The sequence below is a fragment of the Xiphophorus maculatus genome, chromosome 9 (assembly GCF_002775205.1).
Source record: "Xiphophorus maculatus strain JP 163 A chromosome 9, X_maculatus-5.0-male, whole genome shotgun sequence".
Lineage (NCBI taxonomy): Eukaryota > Metazoa > Chordata > Actinopteri > Cyprinodontiformes > Poeciliidae > Xiphophorus > Xiphophorus maculatus.
Window position 1 is genome coordinate 9,770,829 of NC_036451.1, and position 23,412 is coordinate 9,794,240.

Below are 23,412 nucleotides of genomic sequence, written 5' to 3' on the forward strand. Positions count from 1 at the left end.
AATTTAATATTTTGGGTAAAGTGACACACCTGCTTTTAAGCCTTTTGTAAACTGAGATTACCTGAACAAATTAACATTCACGACTATTTGTTCCAGAGCTTTTGGCTCCTTTTAATGCATGTCCAATAATCCCTTTATACTATGTTCATTCAAACAACTCAGCAAGCACTGCATCAACAAATCCCATTGTTTAATTACCTGTAATGCTCCAAAACTACTTAAGGACTAAAATGATCTCTTTCTTCTTATATCATCTGATTTTAAACTGATTTTCCATTTTTGTTATTGTCATGTTAAGATTATTTTCTGGTTTTAAGGTATAAAAACAGGGTAGGCAAGAATAAGCTTTGCTTCGGTCTATTCCTTTTTTGGTAAACTGTGAGTTTGTTTGTTGTTTTTTTCTTTTGTTGTTTCCTGTGTTTAATGTGGACAGTTTAAAGTGATAAACTAACCTTAGTTTTCCAAGAAAATTTATAATTTGTTGAATTTTGTAAGGAAAAAGACAAAACTTATCTTACTTGGAGGTGAAGCTCTAAGTAAAATCTTGCTATTCCAAAATTTCTAAGAGTTTTTCTAAAATTACACCAATATGAGCTATTTCTAGTCTTTAGATTCTATGAGAAAATGGACCATGATTCCCAGGAATGAAATGAATATATTAATTTTATCTAATGAATATAGATAAAATACCTCAAGTCTGAGGTAGACTTAAGATTTGAGACTCCTCTCAAACTCGAAGGTCTTCAAACTTCGAAGGTCTCAAACTCCAGCCTTTGAACGCTGGTGTCCTGTAACTTTTCAGGCATGTTACTGTTTTAGATGTTTCTGCTCAAACACAGCTGTTTCAAATAATCCAACTACCTCATTAGCATGCCATTAAGTTCTGCAGAGGCTGCTATTTGGTTCAGGTGTGTTGAATCAGGGAAGGAACTAAAAACATACAGGAAACCAGCCCTGGAGGACTGACTTTAGACACCAAGTCAGTGTAATACTCACACTCTCCTCCCATTCCACCTTCAGTTATCTTTGTCGAGGTTTGTCCTGCTTATTTTTAATGCGACTCTTTTATACCTCTTCAAACAGATGTGGTCGGTGTAATTAAAACTCTCAGTAGTTATACCATCTTAACCTCCCATGTCTGCATGAGGCACAAACAGAAAACAGTGCATTAAAGCACATAAAACACTTAAGTTTTATGTGTTTCCTTGCTGTTTCCTGTTTCATTGTTCTTTACCATTCAGCATGACAGGTCTTTAAGTAAATATTGAGCAAAGATAAAGAACCAATACTTCCTAGATTAAATTGCTCCACATCTAGTCTAACTGATATTACATTATTTGCTTTAGGCTTTCTTTTTGTTATTGAGCAATGTAACGCGATATTGTCCCCTGAACTTGATGTTCATGTGTTAAACAGTTCCACTAAATAAAGACATTTCAGGGAAATTACCACTCAGGTGGAGTCTATTAAAGATCCATGTCCGGTTCTCACTTCTCTGGTAGTTAATGACTGAATAAGAGCGAAAACCTTTTGAATAACAATCAAGCACCTTCCATGTGAGTCCTTTGTACCTGTTCAACAGCCACATCATAATGCCATACACGAACAACAAAGACCCAACATAACAAAGCTATTCAAGCATTTGTAATTGCATTAGTGTCAAATGGCCTTGTTGGTGCCTTGAATAAATACCTGGTGCTCCGGCTGCGGTTATGGGGGTAGATAATATGGACCTGCTATTTACTGTCTTCAGTTAATTCACACGAATTTGCTGAAGAAAGATTTGAATCCTACTCATGAATTAAAGTTTCAAAAAAACTATTTTGTACTGTGACAGCCAGGGCCTTTCCTCTGGGCTTTTGTGCATTTTCAGAGCTTCTGTTGTCTGATGCTAATAGAGACAGCTGAAGATTTTTGGGAAAGCTTACAACAGCATCACTGGAAATCCCCCAGGAAAACAGTATAACTTCACAGTCCTGTTTATTTTCTGTTTTTACTTTGTTTTTGTGAAATAAATAAACTTTTGGTCAGAAGGAAACAATGAAATTATTGTGCCACATGTAATCTTCTCTTCTGAATCTTGCTTTGTATGGGGACAGTGTTGCATCAGCATTCTCACTATAATAGATTTTCTCATGTTAGATAAAGGCACTCAATGTTTTATGGCAAGTATTTGATTAAAAAAAAAGGCCTTCTTCAAATGCTCGGACATTATGATCTTTAATTTAGAGAGAGAGAGAGACCAATACTTTATTTCTGGAACAATACAATGGCCATACGTTCAGAGACAGTTGAACACAAAGGTGAGTAATTACATGAATTGTGTAAAAGTCCAAAAATTTAGGTAACATTCTGATCTTTTAGCCTGCAGATAATATCAACCACAGCATAGATTGCACTTTTATCTGGAGATTTGAGATTTATTGAAACTTTTACATTAAGCTCTCTGTGGGGGAATTTAAGCTACTTCTTCCTGGAATGAGACAATTAAATAACAACTAAAGCAGTTTGATTCTAACATTACCTAATAACGTGACTTATGCATCCTTTATTTCTATTAAATTCATAATGAACAGGGACATCTGAGTAAATCTGGTTGATTGAGAGGTTAATTTACCTCTTAGGTATAAAAAGGAAATCATTTAGATTCATTACAGACAAAATTGTCAGAATGCTGAATAGCTGGCAGAGTCAACAGGAGAGATTTAATTAAGAGATTTCAATAAAATGATGGTAAAACCTACAGGTGGCCCAATGTGGTAAAGTCTGGAAACTGCAGCAGGTAAAAGACATAGAACAGGAGAATCCAGCTGTGTGGAGGAGAGAAAGTACCAAAGAGAACTGGAAAACAGACAAAAGGTCGGTGGTTGATTTGGATCAGGGTTCAGCTGTGATGGAACTGGGCAGACTGAGAGAGAGTTATGAACATGAAGCAAACTGAGGAGAATTTAAACAACTTAGGTAAACACTTATCTAAAGAAAAGCAAAAATAAAATGGACAGGACAAAATCAAAAGTACAAGCAGAGAAACAACCTGTCAAAAAATTTCATTTCAGTTATTTTGATGATTATGACAAATGAAAACCCAAAAGTTCAGTATCTCTGAAAATTTTAATATTAAATTATTATTCTCAAACAGACTTTTAAAACAGAAATGTGTGCATATTGAGAAGTACGTCCATGTACTGTTGTATAAATCACTATATCAATGCAGTTTGGTGTAGAGATGACGGCTCTTCTGAGGTGTTCAATAAGCCCAGGTGTTCTAAATGTCTGATTTAAACTCGCCTACAATACAGGCTCTAGTGTTCATCTTCCTCTTGACAATACTCCTAGACCTAGATGTTTTGAAGGGTTTAAGTTGGGTGTTGTGAATCGATCACGGTGTCACCTGAGGTTATTGGTGTTTTTGGCAGATGCCAAGTACTGCTGGAATATTAAATAACCACCACTGTAACTACACACACATTTCCTGATAGATGACTAGCTCCTCTAATCATCAATGGTCTGAGGAACTGTAGAAATGTCAAACTGAACTTCAACCATCTATGGTTCCGTGCATCTGCACCATTTCTACAGACTCTGGCACCATAATAAACAAACTAAACGAAAAAAAAAGTCATCTTTTAGTATAATGTTAAACAACTCCCTTCTACATTTTGCATTTAGTCCAGGTCAGGTGTGACCTAAAACATCAACACAATGGTTGTAGCTCACATCCAGGACACGTCTGTGTGTGGTGGTTTTTGAAGCAGTCACAGTTCACACCTTCTGGGGTATAATCTTTGCTTCACAATTCTGTCAAGGTTGTGATTATCCCCGTTTCATTTGTTCCAACAGTTTTTCCTTCCACCTAACTTTCTATTAATATCCTTAAGTTTAGCATTGTGAACAGCCTGCTTCTTTAACAGTAACTTGACTTGCATAATAATCTTTGTAAAGATTATTCAAATCATAATATGGACAAAAGGTAACATTTATGTATTTTATATATATATATATATTTAATTAGTTTAATGTAATACTCAGATTTTCTGAGAAAGAAAAATGTGTGTTTCAGTTAGGTGCATGTTATGCCTGATATAACAGAAATAAATATAAATGTGATGACATGAATTAAATTACGGAAATTAAATTGATGATTCTCCAATCTTTTGAGATAAATTAATTAGATTTTTTGTATAAATCTAAATACAACTTTTTTTTAAAAATAAGTGGAAAAGAATGCATCTGTTTGCTTTTATCCTGACACCCGCTTCGGATGTTATTAACCGTTAGTGTATGTCAGACACCGCCCAGCGGCACCAAAATCTGGTAAGGCTGCCTTAGGAAGCCACAGTTATGACTGATGTGACTCAAGTAAGAGAGGAGAGCGACGATTTGCATTAACAGGTAATAAAACTTTGAAACTTTTTATCAAACCAATAAGGCTCATTTATCATCGAGGGAGCTGGGAGAGCGAGCGGCTGAGTTTGCGCTTCGTATATTGAGCCATAACGGGAAATGACATTTGACAAATTTTTCAACTGCCTGAAACTTTATATTTTCTCGCATCCAGTTCATTTAGGAACCTGACTACGTCGAATGCCTTTTTACTTTATTGAAGCCTCGATATAGAAGCCTGTGCGTCTCTAAAATGGGTGCGTGTGTCTGCTCCAATGTGCTAAATATACTAATGTAATTGAAACTCTCGAGTGTTTCAGGCGCGTGCAGTCCCGCTTCTTAAAAGGCAAGACCGTTTCATAAAAAAAAAGAAAACACATTAGGTTTCAACACATTTTGAGATTCGTAACTCATAGATAAGAGACTAAAAAGAATAGTTGAGCAAGTAAATAGATAAAACAACTACAGCAGTTTAACGACTTTGGATTTTGCTTCCCAGTTTTGTTCCCACAAATGTTAGTTTTCTTATGATACTACAATGACTCATTCACCAACGTTTACTGACTTTCAAATGTTGACTCATTTGTCCTTAATGTGAACAATACCAGAAACTGATTAATAATTAACTATTGCTTCCCCTCATATAGCTAGGAACAAAAGATTAAAATGTATTTGGATTGAAAAACTCATTATACGAATACTGTACTCGATTTGAATGTCAACATTTGCTGAGCTGGAGATTAATTCGGTATTCTCATTTTAGATTTCACCAACTGCATGGGGTAAAAAATTATGTCCTAAGTAAAATGTATAATTTGTGACTATCGGCGTGAAAACCTGGTTCTGTTTGTAAGGTAGTATTCCGTCATGTCAACCTGAAAGGGCTCAAACAATGAGAAGAAAAATGAAGTTATGGCCTCTTTTTATTAGGAAATAGAAAGAGAAAGTAGAAGTCACCATGTTGAAAAAAACTCTTAAAGGTATAATTAGTAGTCAAGCGCTGTCAGAAAGAGTTTTTTGAGGACAGCACCAGATCCAATGAAATCATGTTATTTTCTTCCATCCTGTTGAAGGTACTAATTCCCTGTGTGCTCTATGCTTTTTTTCTTTTTTTAGCCTATTTTCTATTTTTTGATTCAGCTTTCAGGATATTTAGCCAGGTTGATGCAATTCACAGAGCACTCTGATTTATTTGTTTATGATTACTGAGAGAGTTTTTTTTTCAGTGCTCAGACAGCTTAAACTTAAAGATGATGCACATTTGATCTATTTTTGTGCACATAATTGCTTTTGTATGACGGTTATTTAATCTGTGACAATTTTCTCAAATTAACAACCATCACTTTGCCATGCTGAGAGCAAGATGGCTGATTTCACATCCTAAAACTCAACAGCTGAGTCTACCATGCAGAACCGGATCTAACTTTTTGTAGTCCAGCTAGGACAAATCAAATAGATGTCATTTAAAGTACTAAACTACTTAATACATATCGCATAAACCTGAACTATCTTGCATAGATTGTGATAAGAATGTCATAATTCCCGATTCAGTTCAACCAGACTAGCAGCAGCAGCAGCAATCAGCGGACACCTGGTGAAAATGCATGTCTGCTGAGCTCATCATACAAACTATTTCTCAGTCCAACTCAGTTCCTAAGAACAGTATTAAATGGCATAATGAGGAGTATTGTTACTATGATGAGCTGATAGAGTGTCAGAACGAGTAGGAGCTTCTTAAAGGGACTATAGAATCATGTGTTGTGTGTTGTTCTGGGTTCTTCAGATTGAAGCAAGACATTTCATTCATGCATTACTTCACTTTATTACTCTATTAATGATCAGCTACTTATAAATCAATTATGGTTGGAATAAAATCGACAGTTTTCTAATTTGTAGCTTGTGCATCTTATCCCGGCATAGATGTTTTTAAGTCTTGCTATTATGTAAATTAGCAAGACTCCAAAAAGCAGTATATAAATAGAAAATTTAGCAGTGTCTGAACCTGCCCTGCTGTCCTGTTAGCTTGAGTTTTACAGTTGTCTGTTTAAGTTTCCATTTCCCCTTCAGATGATACTAAGCAACTTGGGAGAGGCTCACACAATTTGTTCTTGCCTTATCTCTTGTACAATGATTTCTATGGAACAATAGATACCGTCTGTGTTAGAACTGTCAAAAAAAGTGTCACAAAGGTTGTAAAAGTCACACTCTTCATTCCTACAAATAAGGAATGAAAATTAAGACCTGATGTCGAGCAAACTGCCCCATCCTATATACTATCCTTATGAGTGTGACTTGAACGAACAAGAGAAATGAGGCCAGCGATAAGAGTTTAGGATTATGATAATCCTAAACTCATCCTCATTGGAGGATGATGAATACTTGCATAGAAATCAAGTGATCACACATTAGTATCTGATACATAGTATCTGTATTTAAAACAACAGCTTCACTTTGAATTCCTTCATGAAAATATAGCTGCATGATTTACAGTTTGTCTGTTGTAGCTGACTTAGGAGTATAGCAGATAAATTGAAACCATGTATTTATATTTGTTTTTATTATATTTCTACTTCTTTTCTACTCTACTTCTAGTAGAGAAAGCAGAACTCTTGCTGTGGACTGAAATAGTTTTCTTTGGTGTCTGTCATGTTGTGTTACATTATGAAAGCTAAATATGTTGCAACAACATTTATAACCGTTACTGTCAGGCCAGATGCTTCCTTTTGCTCTGTTGGAAGAGCAAAAGGAAGCATCTGGAAATTAAAACCCCCCAAATAATTGGCAGACTCCTATCACAAATTATATGCCAAAAAATTAGCTCCCTTCAGCAAAGTTTGTGAATACTTGCGTCCAGAAATGGGATTTGTTTGTTTTCTCTTTTTTAATAAATCTAAAAAGAAAATTTTTGTACTACATTGTCATAATCGAGTGTTTCTTATTTTTAATGAAATTTGGAATAAGGCTGTAGCATAAACTGTATGAGTGAAGCACAGTGAACATGCATACGGATGCATCTTATCACGTGTATCAGGTCTACTGGATCTCTTATTGAGACGTGATAACATCTCCTGATTAGATCTTTGATATTGCAGAAAAGCTGGTAGCACGTTAGTGAAGTGTGCTGAATCTTTCATCTAAAACATTACAGATCAAAACAGCCCCGAAGACGAGAACATGATCAAACGTCATTCTAGGCTTAAATTCCACGTTACTTTAGTTCTTACTTGTACCCATACAGGTTGGCAAACAATTACCAATTTCCAGAAAATAAAAATAAATAAACGGAATGTAATACAATGGCTTTAGTAACTGTTTTTATTCTTAAATTGTGGAGTAGTTTAGAGGGATTCAAATTTCTGCTTTAGCTTTGAGGAAGATGATTTGCAAAATGGATTTGTTTGCGTCAAGTTGTCTTGGCAGTAGAAGCATACTTTTCATGTAATGACTTAATGTGTGACCTGCCCATATACTCTAACTTATTCCAACTGTTTTTAACAAATGTTAGAAGAATTGATTTGCCATCACACACCCAAGCATTACTTCATTTTATATTGGCTTTAATCCACAGTGTGGTTTAAAGCCACACTGTGGATTTGACTGACGTTAGAGCAGAATCCAGATTCAGTCTATACAACGTTTCATGTTTTTAGAACATAAAGGAAAAACTATACTAGTCTTATTTATTAAATTAGCATATAAACCTTGTTAAGTGAAGTTGTTGAATATCTAGTACATATTTTATTGGCTGCAAATATGTCAGACTTGGAAATTTTGCCTTGAAGACAAACTAATAAAAACATTGGTTTGACTTCAGTCATTTAGTTTTTTCAGCACTTTGGGGTTCCTTAATTTCGGGTTGTGTTGGTTAGACACAAAAAGGCTCTTTAAAGATTGCCATAGAAGTATTCTTTGTAGTTTTATCCTGGTTGGAGAGAAACGTTCTAGTCTTTGGTCTCTTTACTGCCTGGTTGTTTGTTACTACGGAGTGTTTTTGTCTCATATTTTTAAATGTTATTTTTGTCAATCTCTTGTTGGCGTGTTATGTTTTCTGATCTCTGTATGTTTGTCTTTTGCGATTTATTCGCTTCCATTCATCTCTGTTTTGTAGATTTCTCACTCAGGGCTTTCACTCTGTTTAACTGGTTTTATGTGTCTTGCTACACTCATCACCTCCCTCAGTTTTTATTGCCCCGTCATTCTGTCTGTCTCTGCTGGATGATTATTTTTTGCCTGTTATCACCCCATATTCCTGGCCACCATTTTTGAGACAGACTACATCTCTGTACTGTTTTTTTTATACATATTTTTTGATTCTCTATGAAACTCTTTATTCCTGCATTTGAATCATCCTCTACAACAAAACAAACACATACATTGAATTGTTTTACTTTGATTTTTATTTCTATAATGCCAGTTTTTCAAATGAAGCATTGACTATAGCTGGGAGTGAAAAAATACCATAACTGATTTTTTTATGTTTTACTTGATCTTGAAAGCTTTTAAAGATGTAAAATAAAATGTTTTTTTTTATCCTGTACATGCAGTTTGATATATTTACAGTACATGTAAAGATTATAGTGACCTAACGGAGAGAAATGGGGGTGGAGGAGGAAAACTAATTATTAAAGGCAATTTATTTCATTTGAATAGGATTCAAATCCTATTCAAATGAAATAGGATTTTTTGGCGCAGATGATTTTATTTTGTTAAAATGATATAAAAGACAAGAAGGAAAGAAATCATGAAACATTTAAAATTCTCCCAAGTTACACAGCCTGGCTAAAATGCTGCTTTGTTAGTTTCCAAACACGCTCTCTTTATAAAACACAAAGGAGGATATAACCAACGTGTGAGGGTTTTGCTTTGTGCCCTTTGAGGTTTTCTGTTAGCCCTCATCCTGCTTCCTGTTTCCTCCTACAGTGCAGAAATAGACATGATTGGTTAAACTGTGATTTTAAACTGGCCTCAGAAATTACTGTTGGTGAACCTTTTGATAGATTGGTGTCTCGTTGGGGGGAAATCCTACCAATCTTCCCTAAAGACACTTTGTCATTCTGTACATTAGCAACAGCTCCAAAAGGTTTGATCTTTATATTGCTGCATGGACATGAAAATAGTTACATGTAAACTAATATGAGCAATTACCAGCCAACATTTACAAGCAAGATATATTCTTGAGAGCCTTATCCATGACTAAATGAAATAATTTTTACTATTTATTGCAACCTTCTGAGATTCAATGCCTTTTTCCAAGACCTGCACTCTTACTGCACAGATTAGAGCATGCTAATGGCATTTTCTAATTCAAATTAGGCTACAGGAAACCTGAAAACCTCACACACAATATGTTCCCATGGTTTTATCTGTTTTCTATACTCTCCTTCCTGCTCAGGGCTACATTGAGTATTTAGACCCAGTCCAACAATATGAAACAAGGATGGCAACTTGGCAGTCTGCCAAATCTTAATCTAACGTGATGGGTCCAGTATATTTTAGCTTGTTCCCTGGTTCAACACACTCAACACACTGGTTCACCTTTTTTTTTAACAAAAAGAAAACGTAGATAAATAAAGCTTTACGTCGACTTCTTCAGTAGTGTTCAAGTAGAAACAGGATTGAAATAGCGCTGGAATGTAGTCTGCTAGTGAAACTTGGGAAGGTGAAAAAAGAAGTTCCGTTCAAACACTGTTGCAGCAAGAACTCCTTGAGGCTTTGTTTCTCGTAAGCCTGTGCAGAATATTATGACAAGCTGCAGAGATAGATGGTTCTTTTGAATCAACTGTTTTGAAGGAAAGACGCATCTAAAATGGTCAGGATACCGAGCCTTGAGGAGCTGAACACCCATGTTTTACATGACGAATTAAACTAGAAAATACTAAAAGAGCTTTTCAAATCTGTAACATTTTAGTTGTAAGCCACAGATGAACGGCGTGACTTATTAGCGAGTCAAAGGTGCCTAGCATTGTTGATGGTTCTAATACGGAAACCACTAAGGGTGGTATTTGTTCTTTTTTCTGATTAGACAGGAAATTGTACTTGCAGCACATGTTTGTCAATAGGCATCTAAAAATTAGCTGCTACAAGAATGATTTAACCCTTTTAACAATTCAGAATCTTAATCATAAGCAGAGTTAGCAGATTTTCAGAGTTTGCTGCTCATCTTTTATGAACAGCATTTATATTCTTTAAGGCATAGCTGCTCTTGTAATTCAACTCAAAAGCCAAACAAGTTAGTTTGCTGTATTTGACATGTCTTTTTCTTTAATGATTTTAATTTTGTTCTGTCTTGCTGCCATTGTATTGAATACAATGGCAACAAAGAAAAGAGATTTACAAGGATAAAACAACAAAAAAATCTGCTACAGATTATTTTACTTAGTCGTGAATGAGGGCAATTGTTAAATTTTAAAGGCTACAATAAAAAACAACTTGCCAAATCTCGAGAAATACTAATCCAGAGTTGACATGATTAAAATTAAATAAAAAGTAGTGGTAATTGTAATATATTCAATTATTTAAAATAATAATTCCTAAAGAGAACTGAATTTAATTTCTTAAATCAGAATAACAAACCTGTGTGATGCAACTACTGGTAGAACTACACCGACACATTTTCAGATCATTGATCAACTGATAATAAAAGAAATAATTTTAGATCCTTAAAATAACATGCTACCAGGATGTTGAAAAAAACTCACATCAAAGCAAGAACTGCAACAATGCCTGGTTCTTTTTTAGTGTCCTAAATATAATGTATGTAGTTATAATATTTGCTCATATTCAAATGTGAAAACAAGCATTTGTATGGCGTATTTATTTACAAGTGGATTCTTTTTATATTACATTATCTTAGATATATCAGTTTATCGTAATTAATTATTTTATAGTTGTTTCAAATGGAAGTGGATTGAATCATAGAGCCAAAGTACATAACACATAAAACAGCTTCTGGCTCCATGCTGCGAAACACTACTGCATTGTGATTTAGGTTCGGTTCATCATTCATTTTCAGTTTTGAAGAACTGAAACTATGAGCGCAGAAAATGTTAATGATTATCCTCTTCACTGACCTGAAGGAGAGAGCCAAAAAGTTTCTCAAGTTAGGTTTAATTTTAGTAAAGAAATTTAATACAAAATCTAAACTTGGTTTTGTAAACGTAACATACTTGTGGCCTTTTGTCCCTTGGGCTGAACTCATAAAAAAGAAAGTTCTTTCTCCGTTTGTTTGTGGTTGACAAATAGCTTATAGATGCTTTACAACTACCTACTGTTGAGGAAAATTATTGATTTTGGTGCTTAATGCAGTTAATTTTACGCATGTGTAAAAAGGGTAGGTTTGATACTCTCGTTTTGAACCGGACAGACAGGGGTTAGAATGCAGATCACTAAATGGGGCCTTTTGCTGCCCGGCTAGAACACAGAGCCATAAATTTGCATTCTTGCAGGCAGTTGGGGGAGACCTGCTGGAAGCCAGCATCTGCGATGGTGTGAAACTAATGCAAAATAGAAGATTGAAACCCCTTAACATTTAATTTCTAAGTATTAATACCATGTTTTTACTGAAGATTGTATTATCTCATTTTAAAACTACTAAATGATGAATGTATCTGAAAACTGTATTATCTGTGACGATATTAGAAGCAAATGGAAATTGTTTGAATGAAAATGTTTTCTTTACTATTAGAAAATGGCTCAGGAATTATACTTTATTTTGTCCTGTGGATTTTATGTATTATTTTGGCAGAACTCAATCTTTTGGGGGGCTGATTGTGCAAAAGCAAAAAAGGGGTTTGCAAAGATAACATTTCTTGAAGTCTCTTCGAGAACGTTAGGAGAGATAATGGAAGAGATGTCAGATTCCGAGGGTGTCTGCGAAATCTTATCTTAAGACTCTCGGCGCCGGGGACATTCGTACCTGGTATCCTCCAAGATTAACTGGTCCGCCCTTGTCTCTCGACAGAAACCAGACGCCTTTGGAACTTCGTTGTAAATTAGGAGACTTCTCAAGTTTCCCTTAGTCCTTACGGGAGTTTCTAATTGGTTAAAGAGCGGAACGCCTTAATTGAATATATTAAATTGGAGAAACACCCACTCAGTATAAAATTTCATGCAAGCCTCAGAAATTCAGAATGCTACCACTGTTTTGCTTTTTAGCATAAAGCTTTCTCCAAAGACGCGTCTTTGCCCCCCACCCCCATTGTTTTCTTTGTGTTTCTTTTTCTATTTTTCCTGTTACAGGTAATGAATATATATCTCTGTACCTCTGCAGCTTTGTTAATTGATTCATGCGTTGTTTTGTGTGGGATTAAACTCTGTGATCTGTGACGCCAACGCGCAGTGTCGTGGTTTCACTTTCTCCGCCGCAGCCCGCCTGCCAGAGATCCTGGGACTCTAAGGAAGAAGCAGCCAAACTTTTTGTCCAAAGTTAATGTTAATTACTCTTCCTTAATACTACCAAACTGGAACATGAGAAAGCAGATGAAGTGAAAGTATTTCATTATTGAAATGTGCAATGTTTGTGAGAGCTTTTGTGACAGCCCTGCCTGCGTGGTAATGTGGTAAATTGTTTGTCAAGTAAGGTCCTCGATTGTGGGATTCGCTTCTGATTACGTGGCCACCTGGATTGTATATAAGGAGCGCTGTTCCACTTATGAGATCATGGCCGATGCAAGAACCAGGCGCAGACAACCCGGAGACCCAGGCCCATCCGAGATCCGGACTCAGATGCGGCACCGGTAGTCCACTTGACACGTTGTGGGGGTTGGGAGCAGAGACCTGCGGGGGCCAACCGGGTCCATGACTGGGGAAGGACCAGGCTGAGGGTTTATCACATCTTGGGCCGCCGCTCATTGCGCCCCTAGACAATCATTTTTTAAAATAAATGCCTCTGAAGGGCTAAAAATATTTCTCGTTGCCGTGTTCTCCTTAATTTTTGTTGCGGCCATCCGAGCCGGACCGTAACAGCTTTCCAAACAAATTGTTCAAAGTGGCATGAAACATGAACTCAAAATATGATGCATATTTTTTTAAAAAAAATAAAACTTACACTTATGAAGGTAATCATGAACAACAATAACAAGCATGGAACTTGGAGCAGAAAGTGGAATGCAGTACAATCATGAGAGCAAAAAACGAATTAATCCAACACTAAACAATGAACAATGGACTTAAATAACAAGAAAATCAGGCGAGTGGTTTGAACATGATGGGCAAAACACAACTACATTGAATGAATTTAATCACTGATTCAGGGTAGTAAAGTTGCATGAGAACCAAGTAGGCAGAGCAGAAGAAATGAGGAAGAGCTGTGGCAAGAAAAAAACATAGGAAGGAGAGATGATAAGTAACCAAGGAAGGAAACTAAGACAAAAAAACCAAAAGCAAAAATAGACCTGACAGTTATCTATGAAAAATAAATTCAAATATACAAGAATCAGAAGATAGATTAACTCAACATGCAGGATTTTCAACTGTGAGAGGAAGCTGGAGGACTCATACAAGCACACAGGGAGAAAACGCAATATATTTAGAAAGGCCAGGATTTGAACATAAGACTTTCTTGCTGCAAGGCAACAGTGATGATGCTGGAGATTGAGAAGCAAATGACTCAGTGGTTTGCTATCTATGCTATTCCTGCCCAAAGTCAAGCTTGATCAAATCTTTTCATGTTAGTGAACTTTTATGTAAAACTAAGAAAATTAGCTTCTCTGTTTGTTCATTGGTTTTGACAGATCTGTTGAAACGGGCAAACTTAGCACTCTATGTATCAGAAGCCAGACTCTTACTAAATACTCTTGCTGTTATGTTTGTCTTCAGAGGAAATCTTGTTTCTACAAATCAACTCCAAAATTGAAAATGCCAGACCATTTATGATTTCAACATGCTGTTTATCAACAAATGCTTTTTTTCTTCTTTTTTTTTTTAGTCAAAACTTCATTAACAAGTTATTTTTATGTCAAAGTCCTGCATTGTCCACACATTACCATTCTACTGGTGCCTTGTACTGCATTCCTGCTCGACTGTTTGCACAAAGCAGTCGAGTTGTTTATCACGATAAATAGTCCCTGAATCCACAGCCTCCTTCTTCTCTAAGGACTTCTAACATGCATCTTGAAATCAGTAACTAATTGAAAACATATTGCAACCTTGGTGATCATTCCGATTGGACACTGTTCTCTAAACCACAGCAGAATGCCTTCCTTCCAGCTGAGCCTTAATTATATCTCACCACCAAATCCACTCCATCAGAGCTTTTTCTTTGTATTAATTTTCCTGTCAATGTGGGATCACTGCGTCACTTAGTGCTGCAGTGGTAGAATTTTTTTGTTTACAAAATCCTGATTGGGAAATTGACAGAATAGAATTAGTGACCAAATGAGTTTGGGGTTTTGGGGATGAAGGTTTTTTTTTAAGCTTTAACTACCTCTGCTAGAGAAAAAGGTGTTAAATAAAAAATCTGAACATTTCCTCAGGTTCTGAGATGGAGGTTCTGAAGCAAAAAAAAAAAACGAAAAAAAAAACGGACATAATGTGTTTGCAATGAGCTGCTGACTTGGGTGTGGGAGTTTATTTCTCTGGTCATGAAACCCCCAGAAAGAATGCAGCAGGATGTTTATTAGGTGATTAATGCTGACCATCCTCAGATTTCCACACTCAGCTCTTGAAACAGCAATATGGCCAATGTGAGTGTCATGCTTCTTGTTTTAGGCCATTTTCTTTGTCTGCTTATGATGCAGAACCAATTGACCTGCATTGACCAATAGCTGAGTATTTATCTTAATCTGATTAACCATGAAGAAAACCTTCATGTGTTTTTTGATTCACAAGTGCAGTCAACCCCCCCAACCCCCACCCCCACCCACTCGCAGTTCAATTCAGTATTTGCAGATTTCCTGTGGAACATGACTCTGAGTTGTTTGCTAACAATCTGTCAATTCAAGGATTTTTTTTGGTGGACATATCTAAAATATTTTATACAGCTAGAATAACTTTACACAATGCTACTTGACACACTATTGGCTGCCATAAAGCAGCCAATTGCCGAACTCCGTTTATTTCCCTTGACGCTCATTGGCTATACCCCAAGACTGCAGATGTTAGATTCTGTGGTATTAGGACAGCTCCCACTGTTCATATTAATGCCTATTTGGTGTAGAAATTATTAAAATATGAAGTTGTACTAATTTTTAGAGAGAGCTATTCGAGGGAAAACCAGGAATCCACTGTGATGATAGCTCAACACATTGTTTTTTTAATATGATCCAGTATTTACCTAGAAACTTTCATTACATGAGTTATTTATTGTTTTTTCCATATTTTGTATTTTCTTGTTCTTGTTAATGGTATCTGTTTTAATTAAGCCTTTGTTTTGTCTCCACTTCAGAGCTTCAAAGATGAGAAAAAAATTCAGAATTTTCTTCTTTGTTGGAGCCCTTGGCCTGCTGGCTTTCCCTTTCTTTATGTACTCTGATCATCAGAAAACTTTCCAGAAGAACACTGCTGAGAACAACAGACAAAAAAAGACACCCATCAAAAACATCTCTTACATACACTCTTGGGAAAAATGCCAGCAAAATCTGACTGCAGCCAACATCACAGGCTTCTCAAATCTTCCTCAGAATATCAAAGACTTTCTCTTCTATTGTCACTGTCGACATTTCCCCATGCTGCTGGATCTCCCTGATAAATGTGGAGGAGCTGAGAAATCGGGAGACGTTTTCCTTCTGCTGGTCATCAAGAGCTCCCCGGCCAACTACGAACGGCGGGAGGTGCTGCGGAAAACATGGGGTAAAGAGAGGTTATACAACGGCATGTCGATTCGAAGGATCTTCATTTCCGGAGTTTCAGGTGACAGTTATGAAAAAGAAAGACTGAACAATCTCCTGAAACTGGAGCAACAGGAGCACAGAGATGTTCTCCAGTGGGACTTCAGTGACACTTTTTACAACCTCACTTTGAAGCAAATACTGTTCCTGGAATGGATGGAAAGAAACTGTCCGAATGCTCGCTTCCTCCTGAATGGGGACGACGATGTGTTTGCCCACACAGACAACATGGTTGTGTATCTGCAAAGCCTCAAGGAAAATAATGGGAGCAGGCATCTCTTCACTGGTCATCTGATCCAGAATGTGGGGCCCATCAGAGCAGCAGGGAGCAAATATTTTATCCCAGTTCAAGTTCAGAAATCAGACACATACCCTCCGTATTGTGGCGGAGGGGGCTTCCTTCTGTCAGGATACACAGCAATGCTTATATACCGCATGTCCAAATCCATACCAGTTCTTCCCATCGATGATGTTTACATGGGGATGTGTCTGGCCAAAGCCGGACTTGGCCCGTCCTCACACATGGGTGTGAAGACAGCGGGGCTGCACATTCCCTCCAAAAAAGTAGACAATTTCAGTCCGTGCTTCTATAAAGACGTTTTGCTGGTGCACAGATTCCTCCCAGCTCAGATGTACCTGATGTGGCACAGCACACAGAACCCAAAACTAAAATGTGATGACACTTAGAAAAGACATAACGCAACTGAACAATGTCTCATTTAAGAGGATGGAGCTTATTAACTGTACACCACCTCAAGTGACCACGCATGTGAACAGAAATTTGCATGGACAGAAACATTACACTGCCACTTACTACTGGATCATTTCTATCCGTGTGTCAGGTGGATTTAAAATATTGTTTTTTCTTCTTTCCTAATGAATGTTATTTCAGAAGATTCTGGACAAGTTTCTCAGGGGTTGCTTTGCAGGTTCTATGCACTTTTTTTTTCGTAACCATTAATGTCTTAGAGGATATTTACTGGATTTAAACTTCCAAGCTTTTCACCAGGCCAGTTTTTCCACTCGGATGTTGCAGCTGATATTAATTTATTTATTTGTAGAGTTATAGTTAACTAACTGAACATTATTGGTTGAGTTGAAAGAAAAGGTACGAGCACAATACTTGTACCTACCTCTTTGTGAGTTCAAGGAGTAAGGGCTAAAAAGTATTTCAAAGAGCAGGCCGTCAATCTCAAACTGAGCATCATGCAGGGTCAACAGGAAGGTGGGGGAGTGTTAGCATGTGTGAAAAAGGAATAACAGCAGCATGTTGAAGTCAGAACATGCATTTTCACACAAAGGTAAAAAATAAAAAAAGAATAATACACTGCATAGTAAAGACAAGTGCACACCATAAGAATTATAATACTATGCAAATATTTAAAAAAATACTCAGATTAAATCTAATGTGAAGTTAAGTGAGTTAATTTAGAGAAGATAAATGCTCAAGATGCATTTAAATATACAGTATATGTGCATAAGAATTAATGGATTATTTACAAAACATAATCAGTTGCAAACAAAAAAGGTTAGACTAGTGAAGAAAACATATGTGGGCCGCATATTTCCGCATGAGATCCGCATGAGATATCCTTAGCACAAAACATTAAATGAGCTTGTGATTTGTAGAAGACTTTTACTTATGTAAGTTACACATTAAAAGTTTTAAAATCTTTTTCAGTTATCTAAACTTTTTAAGTCTCAAAAATGTGAAATTTTAGCAGCAGTGTGTAGGTTCTGGATAACAAATGAATTGACTTGAAACATGAAAAACATTTCCTTGAAAATGGTCCGCAAAAAATACAGGAAATATAATATAAAGCAGGTTGATTCAATATTGATAAATACTAGAGATAGAGATAGAGATAAATCTTTATTGTCATTGTCACAAGGACAACAAAATTTAAAAGGTGCCATCAGTCAGTGAATATGCTTAAAAACAAAAAAATAACTGTCTCACAATTCACACACAATGTAAGAATTAACAAATAACTGGTAAAAAAACAACAAAAAACAAACAAACAAAAAAACCCTAATAAATAAGAATAGCCACATTCTCACATACATCATTTATGATGATTAATGGTTGTTTTTGATTGCATTTAGTTCTGTTATTGCTATCGGGTAAAAACTGTCTCTGAGACGGTTGGTTCTTGTTCTGATTGCTCTGTATCTGCTGAGAACAACCTACTATAAACCTACTACAGAGGTTTATAAGAAAGTACGACATGGAAGCCAAAGACAATGAGTTTAGCCTTTTAAACAGCACTATAACATGTTTTATTACAGAGCAACTGAGAAGATAATCTTTTTATTTTTTTTCCCTTTTGTATCTTGTCTTTTACTCATTTCTGTAATAATTTCCTGGGTTGAATATATTTTAAAATGAGGGATAACTCAGCGTATCTTTTGACTGCTATAATGTAAAAGCCAGTTGATGTTGGTTTGTGTTGCATCGCTTTACACTTGAGTCACAGTTTTTCCTCTGGACTATAAAAAATAATTCTTAGTGAAAAACTGAAAAATTGATCTTGAGCTGTTGTTTTGGTCAATATTTATTGTGGAAATTATTAGTGTGTTGTTACATCAAAATGACTGTAAGTATTCATGAACCATGTATTCAGATAGCTGCGGTGTGTTGTTTTCTAATTACCAATCAATATGAACTGTCTGCTCTGACAAGTTAAATTTTAATTTCCTGTGTGGATTAAATTTCCCAATGGGCTGGGGTTTGAATAGGTGTGGAGATATTGTCTATTATATATTTTTCATAATTAAAACTCTTTGAAATAAAGTGTGGTTTGTGTATGTTAAAACATGCTATTATTTAATACAAAGTTTTCACTGTTTACATTATATAGTCTTTTCCTTCCCAGAGCATGGCTAAAAGAAAACACTGAATGTTTACTTGAGATTGATTTTCTAGATAAATACTTCAGTCATCAAAGCAGAACTGAACAAACATATCTATATTTGGTGACTGTTTTTTTACAGGGCATTATAATTGACTCTTTGTTCTTCAGAGTGGACGTTTAATCTCTTATAACAGGACACAAAGCCAGATGTGTTTCATTATTTAATATTTTTGGAACTATGTCTTTCCTCAATCCAGAGTTTAATGTAAGATATATCAGCTGAATAAATGAAAAGCAAAAGCAGAATGTATAGAATAGAATAGAATAGAATAGAATAGAATAGAATAGAATAGAATAGAATAGAATAGAATAGAATAGAATAGAATAGAATAGAAGTACTTTATTCATCCCAGCAGGGAAATTACTTCGCAGTTACAGCATAGAGACAAGACACAATAACAACTACCACTGAGTAGTAGTTGTAGATAAAATAAAAATAAAATATAAAATGCTATAAATTGTAAAATATAAAATGCTGTTAATATAAAAAGTAACTTAAGAGCAGTCCTTGCAAAGATTCAAAAAAATGGAGATATGTATCTGTAAATATATGTACAGCAAGTGTGCCACAGTGCAGTTGTGCAAAATTGGACTGATTAGTGCAGAACAATGATTTAGTTTTTATTGTACAGTGAGATGGCATGTGGCAGGAAGGATTTCCTTGATCTATAGTGTGTGATTGGGTCATTAAATCTTTAGGCTTCAGGTAGCACACGTATGGTTTTCAGGAAGGAAAACAACAGTCAATGTAATTTGGTCAACATTATTGACCAAATGTCACATTAGGTTATAATTCAACTACTTAAAGTTGTTGAATACTTCTAGAGAAAATGATGTAACAGCACCATCTAGTGCAGGGGTCGCAAACTCCAGTCCTCGAGGGCCGCTGTCCTGCAACATTTAGATGTGCCTCTGCTGCACCACACCTGAATAAAATAGAATGAATGAATAGACCACACAATTAGGTCATTAGCAAGGCTCTGGAGAACTTCTCTACACAAGGAGGAGGTAATTAAGCCATTTCATTCCAGCGTTTTGTATCTGTGGCACATCTAAAAACTGCAGGACAGCGGCCCTCGAGGACTGGAGTTTGAGACCCCTGATCTAGTGCATAGTAAATACAAGCCCTTCATTCCATCCTCCGCTTCTATACCAGCTGGTTGTGTGGTTTGCATGAGAGTGAGAGGCGGGGTACACCCTGAACAAGATGACTTTTCCCGTCTTTCTCTGAATTATTTGAAGTAGAAATTATACTTTTTGTGCAATAAATTTCTTTTCCTTCTTACCTAGAAATGTAGGTTTTTGAATGAACACTATCCTGAGTGAGATGCTCTATTTGTACCAAGAACATGACAGGATATTTTATTAAGAAAACACAAGTTTTTCCATAAGTTTCAATACCTTGTTTAGTGTTTCAAACTTTTTTTTTATTATGAAGTGTAAGTCAGACCAGGGTGACATGTGGTTTTCAAACTTAACTCATGGTTGGCTATATGCCAAATATAAGCAGGTGTAATCGTTTTAATATTTTCCACTGAAACCATATGTTAATTATGAGGAACTATAATTAACTAGAAATATTTTCATGGACTTGGACATTTTAAGATAACAGTTGAAATGATGAGAAAAAGGTTAAAATGAAATAAAAGGCAAACTGACAAGAATAGCTTTGAGATAATGTAAAAAAGTGGAAATAAAATTACACACAGTGAAGTCAAAATGACAAGACATGACTATCATGCTTTGTGTAAGCGAGCTAATACTTCAGAACAGGATTAGATAACAAGGTAATATTTCTCTTGCAGCATATAAACACCCAGCTATCCCAAACCTGCTCAGGAAGAACACAGCCTATTCAGAATCCACCATTTTCATTAAGATATTATTTTCACTTTATTTTCAATATGACTTTAATCATTAAACAAAATATCTCAATATTTCAAGGTTTTCATACAATTTAGTTTCTATTTCCGAAATCAAATTTCAAGTTTATTCTGTAATGGAAAAAATATCCAACATAAAATCTTAAAACCTTGGGGGAAAGAAACTAAAACCTGAAATGACCTTCTTGGTTGATTCATAAACGTGGGTGAGATATCATCTAGTCAGTTAGTCAGTGTACTATCATATTTTCTTACAACACTTTTTTAAACAGACCAAATATTGGTCAAATGTTTATTTGAGACACACGATTTCCAATTTATATGGAGTGAACTGACAAATGGATGGAGAGAGAGGATGCAAAAACGCCCTAACATTTGCATTATGTTGTCATGAAGTGCGGTTGTAGGGTGGCGAGAAAAACGCGGAGGACCCAAGTTGGAATGATGAACTAAAGGTTTAATGGTGAAAAAGGCACAAAATAATCCAAAAGTCCAGGCTGTAGTGATGGGCTATCTGAAGCCCCGCTTCGAGGGTTGTGTCGCCTTGTTGAAAACCACGTGACTAGCAACAAACGAGGCCTGGCATTGCATGGGTCACGTGACTGCTTCATTTTGCGTGTCGGTTTTCAAATTAAAGGCGCGATGAGCCGCTGCTTCTCGGGTTATTGTATTTGATCGCATCAGGGGAGTATTTGTCTTCAGCAGTGGCCGAAATAAAAGGAACCTTTTATAGTTCATGTGTATTAATGATTTTGATGATGGCACTCATCAAAATGTAATGTTTGTTATTGATTTTCTCAATTGTTGATTTTGGTATATTTTGTGATATTATATTTGTGTGTTTTTTATTATGTAAAGCCCTTTGAAACTGCAAAGGAAGAAGGGACTAGCTCACAAAAGGTTCTGTCTCCTTTTGTTTGCTTCAAAGATAACAATTTCAGTTTTGTCTTCATTTAATTGAAGAAAACTCTGCCATCTACTTTTAGGAGTATAATAGAGTCTTAGCACTTTTACAAACTGGATTTTAAATTTTTCACACGGATGATATGAGGTGTACAATTAAATAACATGCGCATCTCAGTTATAAGAGGATGACAGATTGCGCCCAGTGGGGAGCAAATACAACAAAAACACTAGATAACAGAACCTTGGTGTACACCAAATGGACTGGATTATGGCGAGATCTGTACTTAAAAGTAGCTACAAAGAACGATCTGTCAGAAAAGTATGAAAAAGAAAAACAGTCCAAAGAAGATCCCTTCACTTGTAGTGGAAAGTCAGGTGTTAGGGTTACCTAAAAGTAAAATATTACTTTTCACTACACTGGATTTATGCACCTTTCTAATTTTAGATTGGACTAGTTTTCCTGGAAAGTCTATAGAGAAAACAATAAAATATGGAGTCTTCTGCAAAGAGGAAGTCTTTGCAAAAGTCTTCTTCAGTTTATAACAGAGATGTTGACTTGAGATTGAGACTCCAGCTTGAGTCGCACTTAAGTTGCAAAAAACAAAAAAACAAGACTTCATTTAGACAATTGTAAGGACAATCAGTACAGACTTGAATTGCTAACCTACAGCGATGCTGGATTACAGGTGACTTTGATGATGTAGAGGTTTATGTAGGCTATTAGACATTGTTACAAAAAATTTATATCAATGAAGCACAAAATTATGGAGATTAGAAAAACTATTGTCTAATCCTTTAATTTTACTCATGAAAAGGTAAATTTTTCAGTTATTTGCACTGACCACTAGACACTCAAATTTTCAGTCAAGTTTAACCTTAGCAGTTCCATTCAGAAAGCAAATGAAACAGATTTAAGTAGTTTTACATTGAAATAAATGCATGAAGTTACCAGTTTTATTAACAATTAACATATTTTGTGCTCTTTTCTTTTGTCTTTTTCTTAAGGCAGAGTTTTCAGATGATTTAAATAACTTTGACTTAAAAGTTCCTTTTGTGTTCATGTGTGTGTTTAAGAAATAATTCTAAATTAGGTCTCATTCCTTAGGTTTGCACAAAGTAGCACATTTTCCCTCTCTTTGTGACCCTCTCTTCTTTTCTCATCTTCACAAAAAGTTTTGTTTTGAACTTTGACTCATAAGCTCTAACTGGTATTTGGTTGCATAAAGATGTTGTGGAACATTATGGCGATTATGATATAACCGTAGTCTGAAGTATAAGAAGATTACTGAAGGGTCTAAGTGGCTTTTGTTGGATGGTGGTTTCAAAACAGAAAATGCAAGGCTATTTAGCAGTAAGAAGTGATAAAGAAGGAACCAGTTTTAGCCATAAGAAGGTCGTGGGAGATAAAGGTAAGTCATTTTTCAAAAAAGATAATGCACTATCTTATTCCAGGAACTTGGTTTGAATAGATTAAGAGATTAAAGCTCAAACTTGGAGATG

General features: G+C 35.8%; 1 protein-coding gene across 1 annotated transcript; it reads left to right on the forward strand.

Annotated features, from left to right (window-relative positions):
- Positions 1 to 4,289: 4,289 nt before the first annotated feature.
- b3gnt3 (UDP-GlcNAc:betaGal beta-1,3-N-acetylglucosaminyltransferase 3) lies at positions 4,290 to 17,517 on the forward strand. The gene is made up of 2 exons (XM_023340289.1): positions 4,290 to 4,392; positions 15,767 to 17,517. Exon 2 carries the CDS (start codon positions 15,777 to 15,779, stop codon positions 16,893 to 16,895), a length of 1,119 nt encoding a protein of 372 aa, XP_023196057.1. The 5' UTR covers positions 4,290 to 4,392; positions 15,767 to 15,776; the 3' UTR covers positions 16,896 to 17,517.
- The last annotated feature ends 5,895 nt before the right edge of the window (positions 17,518 to 23,412 follow it).

Excerpts from the sequence above, each read along its gene's own strand:
- b3gnt3 (XM_023340289.1), top strand. The coding sequence starts at position 15,777 with ATGAGAAAAAAATTCAGAATTTTCTTCTTTGTTGGAGCCCTTGGCCTG.